The 11,413-nt window shown below is 45.7% G+C and overlaps 1 protein-coding gene across 1 annotated transcript in view; it reads right to left on the reverse strand.

Moving 5' to 3' along the window:
- Nucleotides 1-11,413, reverse strand: part of Gnb4 (G protein subunit beta 4) — a 36,627-nt gene that overhangs the window by 8,279 nt on the left and 16,935 nt on the right. The window contains exons 3-8 of the mRNA XM_021195696.1: nucleotides 9,430-9,468; nucleotides 7,532-7,638; nucleotides 4,283-4,346; nucleotides 2,068-2,230; nucleotides 959-1,025; nucleotides 669-870 (exon numbers count right to left, since the gene is read on the reverse strand). Coding sequence (XP_021051355.1) covers nucleotides 669-870; nucleotides 959-1,025; nucleotides 2,068-2,230; nucleotides 4,283-4,346; nucleotides 7,532-7,638; nucleotides 9,430-9,468 — 642 coding nt within the window. The remainder of the gene's footprint in view (nucleotides 1-668; nucleotides 871-958; nucleotides 1,026-2,067; nucleotides 2,231-4,282; nucleotides 4,347-7,531; nucleotides 7,639-9,429; nucleotides 9,469-11,413) is intronic.

An 11,413-nucleotide genomic window follows, 5' to 3' on the forward strand; every position in this document is an offset into this window, starting at 1 on the left:
CAAGGGGATAGTGGATGTCCACTTTTTGGCCTCCATAGCGCATACATACATGGTCATGCATTGCCACAGGCACAGACATGCACACACACTAAAGTAACCCTAATAATCTCCAATATTTTCTGTGTTTCGAATACACAGTTGATTTAGTCACCACGGTGTTCTCCGCTGAAGCAGCTCTAGCCCTGTTAGGGAGGCCAGGAGGGCTTGGACTCTGAAGAGCTGACACTCCCCTGCTCTGGCTGTCTCCAAACGCCAAACCCCACAGAGAGCAGCACGCTTTCTCCCTGCGCCCCTGCGGGTTGCTCTCAATACAGGTTAACTTCTCATCTAAACATGGCGAGCACCTCTGAGGCTGCTCACCAACCACCGCATCTCCTCTCACTGTGGGAATAAAGTGTAGACCTTGTCCAAAAACAAGGACTCAGATTTAAAAGCCAAGTCCTATTACTTGGAGGATTTGGTGTTAAGAATCCAGGCAATCAATTTGTCATAATGGCGGCGTGTTCAGCATTTTAGACAGAGTCAAGTTTTGAGAGGTGGAAGCAGCCAGATCAGGAGGATCAGGAGTTCAAGGTTATCTTCAGCTACATAGGAAGTTAGAGGCCATCCTGGGCCTCATAAGACCCTGTCCCACTAACAAACAAACAAACAAACAAACACGTGCTTACACTGACAGCGTTGATGTCTGAGATGTGTCCTGTGAAAGACTGTCTACACATCCCGTCTCGGATATCCCACAGTTTTGAGGATGCGTCACAAGCACCAGAAACAAAGGTCTTCAAGTCAGGACTCAGTGAGAGGCTCATCACGTCACCCGAGTGTCCCGTGAAGGTCGTCGTCTGCTGTCCGGTCTCGATGTCCCACAAAGCACTGTGATTAACACAAGCACAGACACAAGTGACCACCTCTCTCCCTGTGGCCGTACCCAAGAAGTCAGGCTTCCTTTGAATAAGCTTACCACGTCGTGTCTCCTGAACTGGTAATGATCTGTCCATCATCTAAGAACCGGCAGCAGGACAGGTAGCCTGCAGCAGAGAGCAGCCAATGTCAGGTCGTCTCTGACCCAGTGACACAGAATGGGACAAAATCCATAAACTCAGGCCACAGAACCTCAGCCGTGGGACACACAGCTCTGTTTTGATGAGCCCAAAGGCTTGCTGCCAGCGACTACATTTTCTCACACTCTTCCGAGGTATTCACTGTATCAGACGCTGGCCCCTCAAAGTAACCATGTAAGGATGACAGCCTAATAGCAGCCTGGTGTGTTTAACTGTGGCACTGTGACACACCCTGTCATTCTCAAAACTCATGCTTTGAAACCACACCATTGAATTTTTAAAAATTATGACAAAATGAGGCTTCATTTTCGGTCTGTTTCTGTCAGTGTGTAGGCTGCAGGTTGGACACACCTGAGGGAGACCGCTCCTTAACCTCTAACCCGTGGCAGGATGGGCCCAGCCTTGGAGAAGACCCTAAACATACTGTGAAGGCTTTCTGGAAAATGCTGCATTTGCACGCTTCAAATCCACCAGCACCTCAGAGCCCAACAGTGGCAGGGAGACACCATTCTAAGCCTCTATAACCACAGACGGGATGGATATGAGCGACAGACACTTCCTAAATAACATGGCTTGGGGACCAAGCGCTGCGGCAGGGACAGTGCTTCTGGTGACATGAACGAACCCCAGCACAGACTGTATGAACCTGAACCTCGCTCCAGGGCAGCAGAAAGTGCAGGAAGCTGGATCCGCTTTCTCAGAACTTTTTGTGAATGTTTGGATCTTTGTACCGTGTTTACAACACAGTATAGTTCTAACTGAAAGCAAGCTATCCCAGGGGTAGGAGGACACCTCCACAGCAGAAAGCAAACTCAAGGCCCCAAATGGAGTCCCCAGCCCCAAACTACTGCAAGGATCGACCACCACCACCACGTGACTCAGAGAGTCACCACTTTTTAAAATCACTAGCTTCTGCTTCCCTCCTCCTCGAGCCACCTGAATGGACACAGTCTGCCATGTATCCTTGATCAGGAAGGGAGAAGGCTGAGGAGGACATTAAGTCGCTCACCTGTGTGCCCTGGCAGCTCTCGGCTCACCCGCACATTCCCCTCTCGGGTCTTCAGGTTGTATATGGAGCAGATGTTGTCCAAGCCTCCACAGGCAACGTAGTTCCCAGATGGGGCGTAGGCGCAGGTCATCACCCAGGAGGACCTCAGCGGGATGGCGTGCATCTACCACACAAAGAGCGCACAGAGGCACGGGGACTGTTACGGGGAAAGGCTTCGAGGGCCGTCAATATGTAACACAGTCCTAAGCTTGCTTCTCATGAGGCACACTCCGCTAGAAATCACACACATGTAGGAATAAACACACTGGGCAAAGGAAGCCATGAGACCTGGGAACACTACGGGCACACAGGATGCCCCCGTTGATGCTGGCGGGTCACATGGAAGTGAAGTGGTTTTTAGGAACAGTTTTATTTTTAGTCGTGTATCTCTGTGTGTGGTAATGTGTACTTAAGTTCAGGTGCCGGGTATTAGATTTCTTTTTTTTTAATTTTTATTTATTTATTATATGTAAGTACACCATAGCTGTCATCCAGAAGAGGGTGTCAGATCTCATTACAGATGGGTTTTTTTTTTTTTTTTTTGAGCCATCATGTGGTTGCTGGGATTTGAACTCAGGACCTTTGGAAGAGCAGTCAGTGCCCTTAACTGCTGAGCCATCTCTCCAGCCCGTATTAGATCTCTTAAGACTAGAGTTACAGGGAGTTGCGAACCCTGGATGCAGGTTCTGGGAACCAAACAGGTTCTCTGTAAGAGCAGCAAGATCTTTTAAAACCATTTGAAACCATCTCTCAAGTGTCACCCAACTCCCGAGTTTTTAAATAAAAGCAAAGCTATACAGATTTTGGTTTTGTTTGTTTGTTTTGAGACATGATCTTAATATATAGCCCCACTGGCCTGGAATTCACTTATGTAGACCATGCTGAACTCAAAGAGATCCGCCTGCCTTTGCCTACTGAATTAGATGTAAAATACGAATCCATATTTTAGCACATTAATGTTCAAAAGAGGAGTCTCCTACACCTGAACACTGGACCATAAAAAGGAATGGACAGAGAAATATCAGAGACAATCAGAAGGGGGCCTGCGTGCGTGCGTGCGTGCGTGCGTGCCCTTGTGGTAACGGGCACACACACCAGGATCTCAAAGAGGGAACATAATGGTGTCATCAAACCTAGAAGGAGGAGAACAACAGAAGGTGTTCAATTTATCAAGGATCCCCCCATCCAGAGTGTCCACACATCCTGTGATACTACCATGCTTCCTCTTGACCTAAAGTGATATCGTAAAGTATATTTGTTTGTTTGTTTGTTTGTTTTAGGAGAATGGATTTGAATGAGACTAGCTTAATACCAATTAGGATACAAAACCTGTTAGATCACAAACTTAGTTACTTTTAAAGTCTCAATCAGGCTGAGTGTGCAGCTCAGTACTTCAGGGGAAAGGGCTTAAGTTACTGTTCATTTCACCAAACACTGTTTTTGGTTGCTCAGTCAATTACTCCTATAATGTATGCATTCGACTTGTAAAATGTCCCCCAAATTTTCAATGTTACTCAGCAACTTGAATCAAGGACTCAAGGATTCTTTACTCTGGGTACAATAAGAAAATCAAGATTTTTCACTACTAGATCTCAACAAATTTAATGTGTCTATTTTTCTAAGTCATCTAGAAAAACAACAGTCTCTGGAGTAAGCCAAGGAAAAACTTTCCAGTAGCCATCTACCACAGTAAGAAACAGAAACATCACTGTTGTTTCATTCCAGGAATTGGGAATTTGAAAAGTTCTTGCCTATATAAAAGTGGCAGTCTTCAATAGCCAGATGTGGTGTTGCATGTCTGTAAAGTCAGCAGTGGGAAGGTAGAGGCAGGAGAACCAAGAGCTGAGGGCTAGCCTCAGCTACATCGTGAGTTCAAGGCTAGCCTGGGCTAAATAAGAGCCTAAGGAAAGAAAGAAAGAGAGTGAGAGAGGTGAGTAGGTGAAAGGAGAAAAGGGGGAGGGAAAAGGGAGGGAGGGAGGGAGGAGGGAAAAGAGAGACACTCAAACACATACTGAAATTGTTCCTGCAGCAGAAGAGTTCAACATTAAAAGCAAACATATCATAAGAGCGGGTCTGGGTCTAGAATAAATTCATCTCAGAAAAGGGGGCCCTGCCTAAGAAAGAACCGCAGTAAACACATACGAGACCACTTAAGAGAAAGATGAAGAGGTTCTACCTTATTTGTCGTATAGCTATCCCAAATAATTAATTTTCCATCTTGCGAAGCACTGACTAGTAGCCTAGAGGAGAAACATAAGAACAATTTGACATTGAGGGGGAAAAAAGAGTTAATGAGTTATGCATTTTATCTCTGAAGGACACTTCAGGAGAAAAAAACACCGTTTCTAATAAGATTTGTTTCCTAAAACTGTTCTCCCAACTTTTGAAAACATGATGGCCCATGGCAAACGCTTTCAACAGACGATGCAGAGGCTGGCTTCACTGTTTTATCAGCTCTGGACTGCGGGCCCGCAGGAGCTTTGTTCTGTTCTGGAATTTGCTTTTTCATCAAATATAAAATGTAAAAGACACGAAAACCTGCAGGCAAAGGTTTTTGAGCTAACCATGTTTACAGAAGGGCAGGTCCATAGGTGGGCTGCGGGGACCAAGGGAGACTTGGAAACCACCTGCAGCCGTGTGTGCTGGTGGGCGCTGGGACCCACCAGTTACTCAGTAGAATGTATGGGGATAGGAGGCAGATTCCGGGGTGACACTCTGTTTTTGAGAAAAATTTTAAGAAAATAACCATTAGCATTGCTTCAGTAATTACATTTGGGGTTAAAAGTCTGCGGTAACAACAAGGCAATTTAAAAAAAAAAAAAAACTAAACCATATATACTTATGTGTATAGAGCTCAAAGGCCAACCTGGAGGAGCCAAGTCTCTCCTTCTACCTTGTGGGTTCTGGGGAGCAAATTCAGGATGTCTGGTCCAGGGCAAAATATTTTTCTTAAATTAAAAGAAAAAAATCTTCCTTAGCTTTCTGTTTGTTGTCAATAATACAGTTTTATCTATCTAAGAGGCACATACACTATGCAACACCCTCCCCATCCTTAGACCAAGATTATATTAATCTTAGAAACAGCAATAAAATGACTAACAAACACACACGAGCATAGATAATAGCGTGCATGTATTAAGCTGTGGAACTAAATGATGTATTGAACTGTCCTGTCTGGTGGTATGCATCTTTAATCCCAACACTTGGAAGACAAAGGCAGGCAGATCTCTAAGAGGTCCAGAGCAGCCTGGTCTACAGAGTGAGTCCCAGGACAGCCAGGGCTACACAGAGAAACCCTGTCTCAAAATAAAAACAAAAACATATTCATTTAATCCCAGCACTTGGGAGGCAGAGGCAGGTGGATTTCTGCGTTCGAGGCCAGTCTGGTCTACAGAGTGAGTTCCAGGACAGCCAGGACGACACAGAGAAACCCTGTCTCAACAAAACAAAAACATATTCAATTAGAACACTCCTTTTATATAACTCAATCCTATGTGGAGTTAATTGATAAATTAGAGTAGCATCCATAATTTGGACACAGACATACTTAAGCATTTGCTTCTTAACTGGTATTTTAATATTAATAGACAGTAAGACTGTGTTTTGGCCAGGAATGGTGAGCACGCTTTGTCTGGTCCAAAGGAAACTCCATTTTCCTAAACTCCAAAAGGCAGAAGGGACAGATGCCCTTCTGTGGTGCCTATCACCAAAGCACTGCTGGCCACCAGGCTCCCTCAGGATCCTGAGTGCCTGCTATACATTTCAGAGTCCATGCTAGCCCCTCTATCCTTAAACTCCCTGCCCCCAGCCACTCATTCTCCTCATAACTCCAGCTCCCTGCTTTCCCTCTCTCCTCTCTGCCTCCTCTTCCCCCCCACGCCTTAGTTTCCCCNCCCCCACCGCTTCTTCCCCCCCACCTTGGTCTCCCCACCCCCACCTCTCTACTGTGCTCTTATGGCCAGGCCCCGTCTGCTTCTCTCTCCCTGATTTGGATCCTTCCAGATGTGTTTCGTGTTGACCATAGCATGGAGCAGGGCTGCCGTCAGTTTACACGGACCTGTACCTTTCACACTCAGAGGAGTCTGAGGCAGGAGGATTTTGATATTGAGGCTAGCTGGAGCTACTTAACAATAATCTGTCTCACAAGGGGCCACCCCTCCCAGGACAAAACAGTTTTGACATATTAAAAGGCACATCAAAACACTCCTCTGTAAAAACGGTGTGGGAGGCACGTAAAAGAATTGCTCTTATAAAGATTTACTAATCTGCTTAGAAGACATTAAATCACACAAGGTAGAATCCAGTCAAAGGAATGCCCCTCTAGAAAGACCCCGGAGGAAGGTGGTATGCTGACCAGCCCCGTCAGACACAAGTGAAATTTAAGATACTAGGATGCAAAGGACTGACCAGCCACAGGGCTCCATTCCCTTAAGAAAGGAAACAACCTGATTTACAACCAGCCATTAGGCCAGGCTCAGATCAAAGAACATTCCTCTGACGGGCAGCAAGGGGCAGCACAGGCTTACCGCCAAAGTCACCCTGGCATGCCTCCCCCACACCCCCCCCCCCCGTTCTCTTGAGAAAAGCATAACTGCCAAGCGGGCACGAGGACCCCGGGTAACAACTATTTGAAAAAGCATACACTGGTTTACATGAAATAACTCTAGCAACACGCATAATCTCTGCAGTGTAAATATCTCACCTGCCCCACAGCCAGACTTGTTAAACACTCTTCAGAGTGGAACCTGGGGCCAGACCTGAAGCGATTTAAGGACGCCGCATATGTGGAATGAGCAAGCCTAAAGTGTGTTTAAATTAGTGAAATCTTCTATCCAAGGTCAGCCCCACTTTGAGCATTCGATAGAAAGACACGTGCTATCTTAAAGAGTGTCTTCCTGTATTCGTCTCCAAGTGTGCTGAGTGATTTCTCACTGGGAAGGCATTACTTCTAGAACAAACAAAGAAAACTTCAAAATAGTTTCCATAGGTCACTAGACAAAGATCTTTCTGAAAAACAAATCTATTTTTCATATTGGAAACTTTAAAAGTATCTACTAGCAGTACTATTATTGTATACATCTATTTGTGGGAACACACGTGGAATCAGAGGGCAACCCTGCCGGGAAGACACCTTTATCCAGAAGCCATCTTGCATGCCCTAAAAGTCTGTGCAAACTTCAAGGCTGGGGACACAGTGGCAAGCATCTGCTTAGCAAGACGGAGCCTCTGGGTTTGATCTGCCACCTGAACAAACTGCTCTAGACTTCTGAAGAGTCCACGGATATTCTCGGCGCAACAAACCATTCGTGGCTGATGCATTTTCTACAAAACTGCACAAAGAAGACTTTTATGAACAAAGGAAATGCAAAGAATAGTTCTTAACGAAAACCACTTCTGTGGGAGTTTCTTGGTGACAGCCACTGACCTGGAATCATATCCCCAGTGCATGGCGTAGATCTTAGCGAGGTGGCCGCGCAGCGTGCGCCTTGTTCGCATTTGTATTCGGCCCACAGAGTCCATGTTAGACGTGATCTTTGGAAAATGACAATGATATTACTCTTTGCCTTAAACATGCTAATAGACAAGAAGCGGAAATGAAGTCAGCACCCAAAGGTGCTGGGAGTGTAACAGAACGGCTGTGGTTTGTTTGGTTCATGAAAACTGTGATTAACAGAGGTCACCCTTGGGCTGCTGGGTATCATGATGGTTTTTCAGATGAGGAGCTAAAGGAAACACACAAGACTTCCAAACTAACAAAGCTCCGGCTGCAGCAGGAAGAGAGGGGACAGGAAGGAGGGAAGGTGAGTGGGCAAGCCTCTAAACTGCATCCAGAGCTGTCTGCAATGAACGCCAGCATGCAAGCCTGCAAGGGCTTTAAATGTTTTGTGTGTGTGTGTGTGTGTGTGTGTGTGTGTGTGTGTGTGTGTGTAAGAGAGAGAGAGACAGAGAGACAGAGAGACAGAGAGACAGAGAGACAGAGACAGAGACAGAGAGACAGAGACAGAGACAGAGACAGACAGACAGACAGAGACAGAAAGACACCTTGAGGTCAGAAGACAACTGTGTGGAGCTGATTCTCTCCTTCCACTTTACTTGAATTCTGGGGACTGAACTGAGGTCGTCTTCAGGCTTGAGCGGCAATGCCTGGCCTGAAGCCATCTTACCAGCCTCTTATCAAATAGTTTCTACAGAACTAGAACAGAGGTGGCTTGGATCTCACAACAGGAAGCAATGACAAACACTGGAAACTCTCATCACCCGATTCGATACCCTGCTCACATAGCCAGCCGTCAGTGAACCCACAAATATGGGCACTTGAAATATTTTGATGGGAAAAAAAAAATATGACAGCCACAAAGGGAACCCAGAAATAAATGACTACAGAAGAAAAAAATTGTAATTTTTCTATAAGAAAGCCATGGGACTGGAAAGATGGCTCACTGGTTAAGAGTACTGGCTGCTCTCCCAGAGGACCCAGGTTCAATTCCCAGCACCCACATGGCAGCTAGCTCATAGCCATCCAGTTCCAGGGGATCTGACTCTGAGGGCACCAGTCATGCACACGGCGCACAGATGTACCTGTAGGCAAAATACCCACACATACAAAATTTAACAAAAATTTAAAATTGTTTAAAAATGGGAAAAGAAAGGCAGTTTCAGCCTGTGGGGAAGTCTGGCCGTGAGGTAGCCAGGGATGGTCTGCTGTGACTCGGTGGTCTGGGGGAATGGAGGTGCACCGAATCTGCCTGGAGCCTGCCTGTTGTCCCTGCTACCAGTCAGAATGGAAAGGTGAGCTCAGGGCAACGAGTCATAAAAACCAAGGCACAGGGATCTCATCAAGGTACACCAGGCATGGCTTCGGACACCGCTCAGTGTGGGAGTGGTGCAGGGCATTCAGATTAGAGGTCAAAAAGTTTGACCCTGAGTACAATGGGGCCGGTGAGCAGGTGTCTTTTGGAGTCATAAATAACATTCTGATTTTTTAAAACACAAAAAAAGGAAGCCAGTTTTATACATGTATAGTGCAAAACAAATATCCTCCATTATGTGAACAGTATTTACCTAACAAAACCTTCTTAAAATTTCCCATTTAAAAAAAAAAAAAAAAGCTTAATCAGCATATACCGAAGAGATTCAGAAAGTGCTTAAAGAAAAGCGTCTATGAGACGACTCTGCACATCTCGTGTCCACGGTGTGTACTGCCCACGGACTTCTACTTTAGCCGTGTGTTTGTGGACAGCACCTTCAGTCACAACAGTCTGGATGCCACACATACTGTGATACTTCCTGTGAACTGCTGACAGGAACTGGGGCACTCTTTACCTGAACCAGCGTGGCGTCGTTGCAGGCCTTCCGAGCATCCTGGAACAAAGAAGAGTGGTGACATGTTAGGATGGGGACCCTCAGGACGGACCCGCTTCTACTTACTGAAAATTAACCCTTAGTACCTCGTCATCTTTAAGTAAACTATGCCTAACATAAAGGGAGCCATTTTAAGGTACACAACTTATTGATTTTTCTGTCAAGGACGTGTCTTCCATGTCTGTCTGTCTGTCTTCAAAGAAACTCCACCTACCTGATTCCCTTCCTCTGCATGCCTCAGCTCCTCCATCCCTCCTCTCCATCCATCCCATCTGTGGGGTCTTGCCAATCTGACTCCTGTGTAAATGAACTCGTATAATACAGGGCTTGCTCTACTTTGCATGTTCTTAGTGTCAGCCACGTTACTGTAGGGCTGGCGGTTCTACCGGATGACTTCGCAGCCTTTCATCAGCTAGCTGAGATCTTTGGGCACAGAGGGTGCCCACTTTTCAGTTATCACAAAGCAGGATGCTGTGTTTCCATGTTTTCTAGTCCTCTGGGACTTCGACCTGTTGCTGTTCAGAGCGGCTGCACTCTGCATATTTTCACATTCCAACCAGGAATGGCCAGGGCTCCAGGACCTCAGCACCTCGGAGCAGATGCCAACTCTGACGATGCTCTGTGCATTTAGTTACAGTCATCTTAGCTGTGGAATATCGCACTATGGTTTGGATTTATACCAAGAATCTTTCCACACACTTCCTCTGTGTGTGTGTGTGTGTGTGTGTGTGTGTCTTTGAAATGATCTCTAGTCAAAGCTTTTGCCAACCTTTAGATCAGGTTATCTTTTTCTTGTCCAGCTACAGTAGTTCTTTACATATTCTGGATGCCCAACCATTACAAGATGTACAGTCTTCAAATATTTTCTCTGATGACATCATAGCTGTCTTCCTTTTCTTGATGAGAGTTTTAAAAATATATTTTATTTTTATTTATGTGCACGCGTGCGTGTGTCTGAATTGTCTGCAGAGGCCAGGCGAGAGTGTTAAATCTCAGGAGCTGGAGTTATAAGTGAGTTACAAGTCTCCTGATGTGAGTGCTGGAACTGAACTTGGGTCCTCACAAAAGCTTTAAATATTTTTATTTGATGAGATACAACTCTCTGGGTTTTCCCTTTTGTGGTTGTACTTCTGCTGTCATTCTTAACTGACATGAACATGGCCATGCCAAAGACACCATGCCTCAGAGCCACGTGACGGCAAGGCCCTCCTTCCCCGGCTCAGGGTCAGAGGACCGCTGCAGCCTTTCCCCTGGCAGTGTGGACCATGACAACTATTTTCTAATCTGAGGTCATGGAGATCTACCAGGTTTACTCCCAAGAACTTGACATCTTAAATTGGTTTCAAATTTTACTTGTTTTATGTATAGAAGTGCTCTGTCTAAATGTGGCTGTATACCGTGTGCATGCCTGGTGCCTTCAGAAGAAAAGAGGGCACGGATGTCCTGGAAATGGAGTTAAAGACGGTTGTGAGCCATCATCTACGGGTGCCAGAACTGAACCCAGGTCTTCTGGAACAGTAAGCAATGCTTGTAACTTCTGAGCTGTGTCTCCTGCCTCACAGAGGTAAAACTGCAAGCAACCATGACTGTCACCATTAATAAACACCTTAGGTGTGTAGGTCCAGAGCGCAGACATTTTTATTTTTATTATTATTATTATTATTATTATTATTATTATTGGTGCTGGGGTGGAGCTCAGAGCTTTGCACATACCAAACACTGGCTCAGCTACTGAACCACACCCCTGGGTACAGGAAAATAACCCTCTCTGTTAAAGGCAGCATGATTTCAGTCCCTGAGGGACACTTTCTGTTGGCCGCTCTTCATCCCTCCTTGTTTTTTCACTGCCTTCTTTCCCACAGCATCTCTCCACAGACTCTTCTTTGCTTGCTTGCTTGCTTGCTTTCTTTTTTTTTTTTTTTTGGTTTTTCGAGACAGGGTTTCT

The sequence above is a fragment of the Mus pahari genome, chromosome 4 (assembly GCF_900095145.1).
Source record: "Mus pahari chromosome 4, PAHARI_EIJ_v1.1, whole genome shotgun sequence".
Classification (NCBI taxonomy): domain Eukaryota; kingdom Metazoa; phylum Chordata; class Mammalia; order Rodentia; family Muridae; genus Mus; species Mus pahari.